General features: G+C 40.5%; 1 protein-coding gene across 1 annotated transcript in view; it reads left to right on the top strand.

The window, feature by feature from the left end:
* mipol1 (mirror-image polydactyly 1) overlaps positions 1-13,629 on the top strand; it is a 43,608-nt gene that overhangs the window by 28,106 nt on the left and 1,873 nt on the right. The window contains exons 10-11 of the mRNA XM_022231938.2: positions 12,319-12,413; positions 13,223-13,453. Of these exons, the coding sequence (XP_022087630.2) occupies positions 12,319-12,413; positions 13,223-13,453 (326 nt within the window). The remainder of the gene's footprint in view (positions 1-12,318; positions 12,414-13,222; positions 13,454-13,629) is intronic.

The raw sequence follows: 13,629 nt of genomic DNA, 5'->3' as shown, positions 1-13,629 counted from the left end.
TTTTGTCCTTTGAACATGCACCTGTTTCTCTGAAGGGACTGTCTTCTCACATGTCCCCATACACCTGGACTTAGACAATATTTAAACTGATTTGTGATTTTAATCAAATTAGTTTATTTAAATTTCCACCGAAAGAAAGATTAAAGACAATTAACACACATGCAGCTAATTTGCTTGCTTTTGAATAGATCATTAAGCAAACTTGTCTCCTGTCATCATAAAAGTAAAGAAAATCTCTTTTAAATTTTAGAAATCTGTTTTTAATCATATTTTTATTTACTTTTTAAATCAAAAACTTGCCAACTCTGACATTAATTTTTTTCTGAAATATGAGAATTTTCATCTAAACTATTCACTGTAAAATATTTCAGTTGAGCTGGTAGCAAGAAAAATACAGAAAAGATTTGCTGCTTGACTTTTTCTTTAATATTTGGCCCCTGGATTTTTTGTTTTGTTTTGTAGGGTTTTTGTTCCTCTTGTTATTTTGTTTGTTTTTCATAATTGTCAACAGAAAACTTCTTGTAAGTGCAAATGCTTTAAGGAAAACATCTTAAATAATCTTACAAAATTCCTTGAAATTTTACCCCACTTTTCATAGTGGTTAAATGTTCCTTCTTGGCATTTATAATCAAATCAGTTAGTCAAACACCCTACTCCTGTCTACCATCTCTTTTCTTTTCAAAGTTGAATTCTTGAGCTTTGTCCGGTAGCTGTGAACCAATCACAAGAGGCTAGTTTCCCCCTCGAGGCTGTTGTCTCACCAAATGTTGCTGGCTGGCTGCCTGCTTTTTTGTTCCCAATTAGAATTGACAAATCACCAGAGAAAAGTCCGCAAACATGCCGTCTTTTGTCCCCTCTCACTTCCCCTGTTCCAATCTCATTTAAAGTTTGGTTCCCCTTGGCTGTGTTGTTCTGCGTGTCATTTTTTGGTGCCCTCTCTGTGTTTTATATATAACACTTCCTTACATGTAGCTTTCACTGATTATGCCACACATTCACAGTTTTTTTTTTTTTTTTTTACTGTAAGGGTGTTTATCCTCAGTCAGCAACTATTTTTTTTTTAGCTAAACATATTTTTTTAATAGGTTCCAGTGTGGTTGAAAACCCATGCTATGATTAGTTAAGAAAACTTGACCCATTCAAATGTGTTTAGCAGTTGGAATTTTAAACTGCATTGTCATTAAAAATGCCCAAAGCCATGCTTAGAGAATTGAATACTCCGAGGCATATTTGCCTTAGATCCAGTGCTGGGAATGAGATCCCAAGCCAACTGCAACTTGGTGCTGTCTTTTTTTGGGGGGGGGGCATTTTTTAAATTGAAGGAACGAAGAAAAAGAGAATAACGAAGAAAGGACAGTGAGGAAAAAAAGGGAATCAGGTCACTTTTCTTTAAAATGTCATTACACTCCATGTTGATTTTTGCACTGAATAAATTTGGCCAACAGAGCGGGACAATGCAAACATAGTTTGCCAGGCAAACAGGCCCACACCATAGAAGTGTCCCAGGATAAATGCAGAAGTCATCTTGGCTTTATTCCCCGTGTGGGATCATGGTCATTTCTTAAACAGGCTAAAGCCAGCTAATGTATCCTCCTCTTGTTGCTGCTTGCCACATGGATGGCTCCAGCCAAGAGTATTGCACCGGGGAAGATCTCCAGGCCATCCTGTTGTGAAAGCTGCATGTGTTATTCATGCGTGTCAGCTTTTGTGGCATTGTAACGACTCACATCAAGCTTTCTTTTATTTCTCTCGTATAATAACGTTCGGATAATCTGCCTCGGAATCTGTACCTTGGGGTCTAGGGAAAGCCAACACGTCACCAAAATTTGTTCTGTTTTTACAGTCTGTGTGCCCTGCAGTTGCTCTCCAGATATCCCCTGGAGTCCTCACTTCTGAGTCTTTCCTAAGAGCAAGAAGGACCCATGGGTACCAGCTTCACTTATTACTGTTTGGAGAATGATATGAGTTTGCCTTGTTTAATGGCAGATTTCTTGAATAATAACGGTGCTATAATACCCATGAATATAGCCAATCTGCTTTCCCAGGCCTGAGGTGTAAATGCCATTTGTTGCTGTCTTTTGACCCACAGCTCAGCCGAAATTTTATCCGTACCATTGCATGTGTATATGGTGCATTGCTGGGTGCCAGAACAATAGGAAGGTACCCCACAAGGAACATTTGTTGTCCTTTTGGGATACTTAAATGGGACCCCACAAGGAACATTTGTTGTCCTTTTGTGATACTTAAATGGTACCCCACAAGGAACATTTGTTGTCCTTTTGGGGTACTTAAATGGTACCCCACAAGGAACATTTGTAGTCCTTTTGGGATACTTAAATGGTACCCCACAAGGAACATTTGTAGTCCTTTTGGGATACTTAAATGGTACCCCACAAGGAACATTTGTAGTCCTTTTGGGATACTTAAATGGTACCCCACAAGGAACATTTGTTGTCCTTTTGGGATACTTAAATGGTACCCCACAAGGAACATTTGTTGTCCTTTTGGGGTACTTAAATGGTACCCCACAAGGAACATTTGTTGTCCTTTTGTGATACTTAAATGGTACCCCACAAGGAACATTTGTAGTCCTTTTGGGATACTTAAATGGTACCCCACAAGGAACATTTGTAGTCCTTTTGGGATACTTAAATGGTACCCCACAAGGAACATTTGTAGTCCTTTTGGGATACTTAAATGGTACCCCACAAGGAACATTTGTTGTCCTTTTGGGATACTTAAATGGTACCCCACAAGGAACATTTGTTGTCCTTTTGGGGTACTTAAATGGTACCCCACAAGGAACATTTGTTGTCCTTTTGTGATACTTAAATGGTACCCCACAAGGAACATTTGTAGTCCTTTTGGGATACTTAAATGGTACCCCACAAGGAACATTTGTAGTCCTTTTGGGATACTTAAATGGTACCCCACAAGGAACATTTGTAGTCCTTTTGGGATACTTAAATGGGACCCCACAAGGAACATTTGTTGTCCTTTTGGGATACTTAAATGGTACCCCACAAGGAACATTTGTTGTCCTTTTGGGGTACTTAAATGGTACCCCACAAGGAACATTTGTAGTCCTTTTGTGATACTTAAATGGTACCCCACAAGGAACATTTGTAGTCCTTTTGGGATACTTAAATGGGATCCCACAAGGAACATTTGTTGTCCTTTTGGGATACTTAAATGGTACCCCACAAGGAACATTTGTAGTCCTTTTGTGATACTTAAATGGTACCCCACAAGGAACCTTTGTTGTCCTTTTGGGATACTTAAATGGTACCCCACAAGGAACATTTGTTGTCCTTTTGGGATACTTAAATGGTACCCCACAAGGAACATTTGTAGTCCTTTTGGGATACTTAAATGGTACCCCACAAGGAACATTTGTAGTCCTTTTGGGATACTTAAATGGTACCCCACAAGGAACATTTGTTGTCCTTTTGTGATTCTTAAATGGTACCCCACAAGGAACATTTGTAGTCTTTTTGGGATACTTAAATGGTACCCCACAAGGAACATTTGTTGTCCTTTTGTGATACTTAAATGGTACCCCACAAGGAACATTTGTAGTCCTTTTGGGATACTTAAATGGTACCCCACAAGGAACATTTGTAGTCTTTTTGGGATACTTAAATGGTACCCCACAAGGAACATTTGTAGTCTTTTTGGGATACTTAAATGGTACCCCACAAGAATAGCACAAAATGGATCTTTGGAAATTACTCAAAAAGGAGGAATTTCCAAGGTATACTTACGTGTATTTGTCGCAAAATGAAGTATTTTACAGAAAGGACATTTGGTCGACACATCAATTCAGGAAAGATAGTCTGGTTCAAATGGAAGCGATTTGGAAATGGCCCTTCACACACTAGTTTAGTGCACGAGAACAAAGGAGATACCCCTCACTAAAGAAAACAAATTGTAAGGGTGTGTGTGTGTGTGTGTTGATTAGGATTTTTAGACAAAGCAATCTGCTGTGCCTTCAAACAAGTAAAGATGCAGGCACATGTACAGTGTGTGCTTCTGTCCTGGGACTGCATTTGCTGCTGGCTGATGATTTGTCAGGGCAAGGAGGAACATTGCAATGGGGGTGAGGGTTAGTGCAGTGACCACAACCTCTCACTTAAAAAAAAAAAATACATCTTGGAAATAGTTCGCGGTACCCGCTGCTTCACCTTACTCGGACCGGCCAGCCGACCCCGGCAAGCTCGGTGGTCAAGTGGTTAAGACGTCTGCACTAGTAAGCAGGAGGTCGTGGGTTCGAGTCCCACCCGAGTAAGCTTATGACTTTTTTCGCAAGCTCTTGGATAAGCACTGAGCATACAGTGTTTATTAATATATACGTTGGGTAAGGGCAAAACCTGTTATATAAATTAACATCTCCCCAACACAAAAAAAAAAAATACATCTTGGAAATTACTCTTTGCAGTCAATTTGGCATCAATTTTGTGAAAATCGAACACACTTTTCTCTAGCAGCGCCCACTTTTGTGAGACAGGTTAGCCAAAAATGTATACATTTCCACTGCCTTATTCATTACAGGTTGGCTGGGACATGTGGCCTTGAACTTCAAATGACAAAACCATATGTTAGATTGAGAGGAAACTTCACGTTTATAGTAATGAGGAGAGTTATGACATGTATGCCATAGTTTTTGAAAACTGGGCAAGGGACAGCTGACTTCTTGGGTGAAGAATTGCCTCCCCCTCTCCCTGGCTGTGAGATGGTCCAAAATACCCAGCCTTTTCGGTGTTTATAGATCCATCTTGCTCTTACTACATTCACAATAGTCAGTAGTGTTAACTTTCAAGCCTCCCCTCCCCTCCAAAAAAAATTGAGCATCTAAATGTCCATGAAATGTAGATTTTACAAACAGTGACAAACAGTTTCTGTCATTCGTGTAACATTTAAATGTAACAACATGTTACAAACAGCATGCAAATATGCTGTTGTCTTGAACAGATGTCTCCTTCAGTGATGTGGAACGAAGTTTTTTCTCTTTGGAAAATAAGAGCAACGGTTAATTGTAATTGCGGGAAACTGTAGATTTCCCAAGGATAAGTACCCCTTGTTTTTTTTTCCCTGTATGTTTGTTGTAGTGTCAAGTACATCCTAATGATTGGGGCCTTGTACATACCAGCATGGGTCTATGCATTTGTTACTGCATTCAACCTTACATGCATACCAGCAAATGTGACATCTTTGTAAGCGAGATCAATCATGAATGATATGACTTTAAAGTTTACTTTGACAAAGGAGAAAAAACCATTGAATCAACAGACAGTAGTTAATGATGTGCCCCCCCCTGCAGGCCAGAAAAATACCAGCATAATTGAAGCAAAAGTTAAAGATTAATTTAGAGACCTTTGTATTTGGAGTCATTAAGAGTGGCTTTTGAAGTGAGAGTGTTCAGGAAACACGGCACATGTAGAAATATAGGTGTATATTAATGTCATGCATCAAGAGTTCAAACACATCTTGGACGCTGAGGGGTGGGGGGTTAGGTAGTGGATCAGGTGGAGGTGCCTTTAGAAATGCACCATCCAAATGTACATGATGGCCTGTCTCTGTTTTAACTTACAGATCTCTGGTTGCCTTCAATTTGTGAGACTTGTGCGAGCTTCATTGAGGTTTGGGGTTTTGGTGCAAACTTATGGCATTGAATCTGGATCCAATTACCTGTGTCTGAGTTCATGTGCATGTTCTCTCATTTGCCCAATCGTTCATAGACACCCTGTATCGAGAATACCATTTTTTGTGCAAATAATCATGGGCATTGTGTCCCCAGACTGTTTGAAAAAGATCTTAAGTAAAGCGATCGGTGCCTGAAGTGCCAGAGATGACACCAAACCATTTCCACTAATCGCCAAGAGGGTTTAATCACAAAATGTTGACAGAATGGATGATAACTGCAACTACTTGTTGGACAATATTAACACATCAAACAAAAATCTCTTTAAGAGACCAGCCAATTCTAACCCTCCTCCCTCCAAATGACTGAACTCTGTACAGCTTCCACAAATGTAAATGTGCACACACACACATTTCAGGGATGTGTTTACCCTAACAAAACATAAATATCTGCCTTTAATGCTTTCCAGAGTATTATACAAATTGTTACACAAATTGACTTAAATTTTCGGTAAACACTCATTCTGGAGTTGTTCAAAGCGTCGTGCAAAGATCCAAAGGGTGGATACACTGTGGCTATTAATAGGTGGGCCCCGTCAGTCGATGGCTGGCTTGGAGCGTTTACTTGATAAGCGCTGCTTCGCATTCATGACAACTGAAGATTTGTTGATAACAGTCATGCTTTGTCACGTACTGGTTATGTACCCTTCAATGGTTTTCATCATCTCAAGCACTGGTTCTTCATTAGACGTTCCTCTACCTACCCAAAAGACCCACCATATGTCAAGAAAAGCACTAAAAGACTGAAAGTTTTCTTAAACATACATGTAGATAACATAATTTTAACTGATTTTTTTTTCAGGAATAAAGTTTAAAAATTGCACAAGTGAGCATAGTATAGTGTAATTGGACAACCAGAATTAGAGGCCATTACTGCGATGGCACAACACTTGTAGACAGGTGGTATGCACGCATCACATGCCTCTTTGACCAATGGAGTGTCATGATTTGCCAAAAAAACGGTTACGGCGTGTAATCGTATTAGTCTAAAGATTTTGGTCCTGGGTAGAAAATGTGTGTGCACTACATGTTTCTACTCCTCCTTTACACCCAACCGTTCTTTCAATAAGTCCATGGCATCTTGCCAGGTGCAGTTTACTGACAACATGTATGACAAGTGGTGTTCAGTTTACATGTATGAGGAATGAGCTGTCATCACACATGGACAAATAAAAAGTGAATCCTTCAACAACTCACAGCAAGTCATCTGTACACATGTTATGTACATCAGAATACACCAGTTGCCATGGTACATGTTCAGCCAGTTACAGGAAGATAACTCAACACTAATCTTGATACAGTTTTACTTCTGTTGTACAGCAATACTGTTATTCCATTCCTGCTGTTATTGGCAGTAATTTACTGGTTTGAACTTGTCAACATTTCAACTCTCAAGGCCCCTTCCTGTCTTATCTTGTTTTGTACAGGGACTCAGTGGCACATTCTTTTTGCTTGAAACTTTTAAATACAGCCAGCCCTGTGCTCCATCAAACTGATGAAAAATCACCGAGCTCTACACATACATGCTTTGAGGGAAGAAATGGTTGTCATGTGGTCTTGGAGGGTCAGTAGGATTAATTGGTGAAGCTCAGTCAGAGGATAGGAGTGTTGTGTGGATGCAAACTTTGATGGCAAAACACATGCATTTTTCATTGAGATCATCAGCTGTTGGGCAGACATGTTTGGTTGTCACTTTTGAATGCACATGTACTTCAAGTTTTCCTTGTGTTTTAACAAGTATTCATAGCATTGCAACTCGGAAACAGATCAGCAGGTTGTTCACTGGTTTTAAAAGGTTTGGGTGTTACTTCATGTTGAGTTTATTTCCATTTGTTGCAACAACTCTTTATGCCCCTGTTGTCAATGATCAAGTTATATCTTAATACAGTTATTTTTTTTGTAGGCAGTTGATGTTTGAGTAAGTCAAAGGAGATCAAAGTCGAGAGGACCTAAACCATGCTTGGACTACAGCTTTTGTCAGACATCAATATTTGGTCTGCCCACTTCCGCTTATCAACTGCAAATTGACTTCACGCCCCAAACCAACTCTGCATGTCTCTTCAAACGGTTAATATTCTAGGTGTTCCCCTTTCCCTTTCAACACCTTCAAATAATTACAAGAGGCATAATAACACAGACTACTGTATAATCTTACTAGTACTGTATGTGTACGTGTGTGCGTGGGGGTGTGTGTGCGCGTGCTAGGGAGTACTAATCGTGCTTTGTTTAGCTGATGAACATATTGACAATTTGGCGCAAGCAAATTCGGGCGCTGTTGACTATTTGCGGCAAATTACCGATGTCAACAATTACGGCACACATTTACTTACATGGTCATGAGACAACTTGAAGATATATACAGTAGCTTGCTTGATTTGGGTTTGTAATAAGTCTTGGCAACCAAGTCAGTGTCGTTGGTGCAAGCTTTATTCCCTTTCCCCAAGATAAACTGTGCTTAATTTTGTATTAGACTCTTTTTGTCTAGGAATGAATGGTATTCTTAAAATACCAAAAAGCAGGCTGGATGTCAGAATCGCCAGGTTGTGTCAGAAAGTGTCTATACACTAAATTTGAGAAAACTCCACAACCGCTGTGGCACTGCACCCATATGCACATTCTTTAGCTTAAATCACCACACCCTATTGGTCAAATCACACCCATATGCAAATTCTTCAGCTGAAATCACCACACCCTATTGGTCAAATCACACCCATCTGCACATTCTTCAGCTTAAATCACCACACCCTATTGGTCAAATAACAAAATAACTGTATACAATTTCTGAATATGGTCAGAGGGGCATATTTTCCTTTTTTTTCTTGTTTTTTTTTTTTTAATTCTGCTTAAAATTTTCCCCTTTTTTGGAGTGGGTGGTAGTGGTAGATTTTCTGCCAGCACTGCTTGTTTTTGGACGTATGAGGAAAGGATGTGTTCAAGCACGGTTATATTATGAATCAATTCCTAATGAATAAAAAGCTCTGCCCAAGGTCAAGCCTACTTAATGACTACAGCCTGGCAAATGGCAGAAGTTAACCAAGATAAAAAAGAATAAGAAAAAAAGAGAATGGACAATTCCCAGTAAATCCTTCTCAGGTTTTCAAAATCCCTCAGCCTTTGTGGTTTTAATCACAGGTGATCTGTTCCATTATCAGCGGTTTGTATTGGGAATTAGTTCCAAGCGATTACCCAACCAAGTAGATCTTGGCTGGATAATGATGGCTGCATGGTGCCTTGTCAAAACAGGGGATACGGACCAGCCTTCGCTGTCATGAACAAGTGTTGCACTTGCCAGAAGCCATAATGGCCCCAGCCTCCCCAATCCTTTCTCCCCATTCTTTTTTTGTCCTTGATGTTCTGTGCATGTTCATCCACTCGGAATGAAGCCACTTAACTGGATGTGAGGCAATCATAAGCACACAAGTGGGTGATGAAACGACAGGATAGTAAAGCGAAAGAGGGACAAAAAATATCAGGAAATGGTCTGAATGCCCATGTGGGTGTGTGGCTCACAGATGGAATGGGACGCTTGATTTGCAGCTAGATTTGCTTCACTCTTCCCCCCCCCCATAAATGGGCTGTCATGTCTTAGCGTCCAGCCCACTAGGCTTCCACATCTATTGACTCGTCGCCAGAGGAGAGGCAGAGAGAATGAGCAAAGTAGGATGAAATGGGGGGACCTAGTCACAAAAGTTGTGTCCTTTGCCGGCAATCAGTCGAACAGAATAAATTTTATTAAGGATGCATTTGGTGCATGGCTGTGAGAGAGGCATTCAATTGTAGGCTGGCGGGGTGTGGTCAACAGTACTGTTCATTTCTTTGGTTAGATGGTCAAGCAGTGCCTGCTTGAGTAGACTGAATATCATCCACTGCCCAATGAATCGCAAAAAAATGGCAGGGGCTCCATTTAAAGACCATCATGGGCTTCTGTACTTTTGGAAGGAAATGAAACAACACAAGTGAAAAATGGACAGTGAACTTGGTCACAGTTCTATCTTGTGGAAAATGCACATTGTGATCAGAGTTAATCAGATGTGCAAATTGAGGAACGGGACATTTGGTGAAGCAGGCAAGTCAGTTTGTTGGTTTTTAAATCTGGCCATCTGTTAGTTTCTCTATTGATCATTGCCCCGATCTAATAGGTTAAATTTTGCAGGTTTTGTTCTGTGAGTAAACCTCTACTAAAAACGGTTATGATCACATAAAACTGTCTTAAATAGCCAACCGAATGTGGGCAAATGTAAATTGAAAATTTTTCATTCAAAATGTTGCATTATGTTCATCCACTGTCATAATGATGACGAAAAAAGGAAGAACAAAGGACGAAAAAAAGAAATCCCAGACTGACAAAAACAGTATCATCCTAGCTAATGAACTCATTGAAATATATCTCTTTTGGGTGTGTTACTACCAACCGTTGGTCAATTTAAACATAAATTAGTTTATATGGTTTAGTAGTTTAGACAAAAATGCAATGGAAATGGTATTGGTCAGGTTCCTTGAAAACCTTGGAGGAATTTGGAATTATTTAGCTGTTTTTTTCCTTGTCAAGCCTTGTGTTTGCATCTTATATTCATTGCTTTGATGGTGAGTATCTTTGCATATGACCTTTCCATCCAGTGGCTGTCCTTGGTAGAGTCATGCATGCCTGGCACTGTTTGCTCCAATTCAACAATTACGCTTTACTCTGTTCAAATGTTGACATTTGTTCCACATTGGTATTGCACACAGCTGGTCCCTGTGCAAAGTTACGGCAGGAAGAACTGAATTGTTTCCCATTTGCCACATGAGAAATAAGCATTTTCTAGATATTCAAATCGAGAGAAATGGACCACTTGTGCATTAACTGTATAATATGCATGTTTTCTGATAACTTCTTTCCTATTGCACCTGCATATTCCTTCTCAAAACCCATTCATCCTCGTAGGTTGCCAGAGTAGGATACATTGGTAGGTTATAAGTTATAGTTAAACTCAATAATTTCAGTTTGGTCATGGGGATCCATGCAGTAACATCTTTGAAATGAATTGGGTTAGTTGGCATACATCATGGAATAGGGCCAAACCCTCATTTCTCCAACATTTGTGACCGGTTCCTACAAAATGAGCCTCAAGGCCATGTCTTCTAACCAGTGTTTAGTGTACATTGGAAAGTGCAAACTGGACTTGTGTCAATCTGCCATCCTGATGAACATGTTGGTGAGCAATGGTTGAGGATCCTGTTGATTGGCATTGTGCAAGATTCTTTCACAAGTGACTTCTGTCTCCTCTAGTAAGGTTGGGTCAAAAAAGTTGTGGCTGGGAATTGCCTAACTCCGTCCCAAATTTGACTGTGTGCGACAGTGCCATATTTTGCCCTGCCTCAATGTAGATTTGCAGCGGCTTGGGTTGGCAGTCCTGTGACCATTGAAATACTGCCCAGCCTCTCTTTGTATGAAGGTTTTTAGGACTTTATGTTCATGTGTTTTACGTGCCTTCATTAAGGAGGATGTAGCTACCCACTGTAGAGTAACAGTGAAAGACAGCCCATTGAGGCACGTACACCTGTGGAACATCTATAGAGCAATGTCAATTGTTTGAGATTCATGACTCAGCACCCGTTCACAGTGACATGTCACAAGTCGTCAGTCAGTTTTTTTCTTGATCAATTTTTTTTTAATTTTGGAAAGATCTTTCATCTTTTACTGGCAACCCCCTTTGTAAGCAACAAGACAATTATTTTTTGGGGGGCGGAGTATGTTCTTTAGAAATCCTTAATAAACCTGCCGCCTATCAGACTAGCAGATTTGTTGAAGGCCTCTCTCATGGTATTAGAGAGCTGTAAAGATTGCGGTGGTTACGTAATCCTAGTTTGCTCAGTTTGCTTAGTAGCCCCCCTTGCCTCTCCAATTCGTCCTCCATTTCTGTTTGCACAACCGGAGCCCAGTCCTAGTGCCGACAGATTGCTGACCATCAACCCGCCTCAAAAACCCACTTGCCCTTTGCTATGGTTTTGGGGACTGATAAAGAGTGGTATCCATGGCTGTTATGGCATTGGTGTGATATTTGGATATTGAAAAAAAGGGGGCGTTGAGTGGTTTTTATGACAGCAGTGGGGGTTGGTTATTTTGATATTATGTGCCTCACCTCATTAAAATAGATAATGCTAGTTTCACATCCACCTCAAAACGAAGATCGAAGATCCTGTTTGTCCAATATTTGATCTTTAGGAGTTACCAAAGCTCAAATGTTGAGTCTCATTTCTTAAAGCCAAGTTATAAGTCATGTCAAGTAATTATTTCAGGGTTTTTTAGCATCAATTATTAGCTTTGCTGTATGTGCATTAACCTCAACAAAATTGTAATGCCTTGTTGATTTGTGTAATAATTGTCCTTTTGTTTAAGAGTCACCTCTCTTGAAATAGTTGTCAGTTTGTCTGAAATGACATCCACATCCTTTTATGTTCTTTTAGTCCTAACCCATTCTCAAATGAACCTACATGCAGTTTTCATCCAGCTCTTTCCCGAGACCTAGAATGTTTAGTGTGCAGTCAATTTTGAGGGGTTGTGATGAGACATATTAACTATTTTTTTTTTTGTTCGCGTCTAAAATCTTGATTTGTTTTCAAATGTTTTACCACCAGACTCAGTTGGATGCCACAAGACAGGAGAGAGATGCAGCATTGGCTAAAGCACGCAAGATTCAAGAAGAACTTGATGAGGTCAAAATATACTACAGGTGAGAAAATCTCAGATTTCAAGGTTTCTTTCAATACAAGACAACCTGTTCTCCCATGCTTACACCTCCCCTCATTAGAAAAGTTAACGTCTGGCTGTCTTGCGGGCATTACGTAGGCTAGAACAAATTTGCTTTCTTTTGGCTGGTGCCTGTGATATCACTCCCTTGTTTCCTTGATTTAGCATTTGGTAGCCAAAGTTGCAAGACACAGTTGTTCGGAACAAGCCATTTGGGGATCAGTCTGGTTCCCTGACCTGATGACCCCAAAACACTTGATAAATTCATGTAACTTCTATGTCCTTCCACAGAGCAGGGCTCAGACCCTTGGTTGGGAAACTGTTTGTACATTCAGTTAGTGACAATTGACACCAGCAATTATTCCTGGCATTGATCCTCCCCAACTCAAGCTTTAATATGTGAAGAAAAAAATGGGATCAACAATGGACATCACAGTCATCTAATCTATCCTCTCCTCTCAAGCTGTAGCTACAGTCAAAAAATTATATTTATACTATTTTAGAACTAGGAGTTTCTGTTTTAGCACTGGAAGATTTTTTCCATTGATATCAGACTTCATGAGACTTCCTGACCTCCATTTGTCCAAATAATCAGGTAAGGTATCCAGACAGTCCTGAGTGTTTTCAAGAAAATGAAACATTATGCAGAAGCCCACTTTGAAAACTGTTCTTGGCATGCCATTGCAAAGAAAAAGGAATGTTTGAAAGTCTGAAGAGGAATTGTATTTGTTGTTCTCTGTTTTCAAATCTCATTTGCCTCTCCCTTGCTCTACTTTGCCCACCACCAACTAGCCTCCACAAGTCCCTCTCCCAGGAGGTTGAGCTCCGGGACCAGTTCAACAACACCATCAGTGACATGACGGAGCAGGTCAAGGTCAGTGACCAGGTCCTGGCCCAGACCAAGTTGAGCAACAGCCAGCTGGCTGCCCAGGTCAAGCAGCTGCAGAACGAGCGCAGTGCCATGGCCGCCCAGCTGCATCAGGCGCTGCAGGCCCAGCGAGATGCACAGGCCAAACTCAAAGAGTAAGTTCTGTACTGGGTTGGGAGGGGGAATGGAAGGGGTGGTAGGCTTGGAGTAAGTCATAATTGGAGGGGGGCTATTTGCTCGCTTGAGATGGCTCAAGGAATAAGCTGGAAATCCTGAAGGGGGGGGTTACTACTCTAATACTCGCTACCTTGGCAACATACATAGGCCAAAC

This window comes from Acanthaster planci, linkage group LG01 (assembly GCF_054643075.1).
Source record: "Acanthaster planci isolate LZ-2023a linkage group LG01, COTS_SCS, whole genome shotgun sequence".
Lineage (NCBI taxonomy): Eukaryota > Metazoa > Echinodermata > Asteroidea > Valvatida > Acanthasteridae > Acanthaster > Acanthaster planci.
The sequence above is the reverse complement of the archived record's forward strand: the minus strand, read 5'-3'. Positions and strand labels throughout refer to the sequence as shown.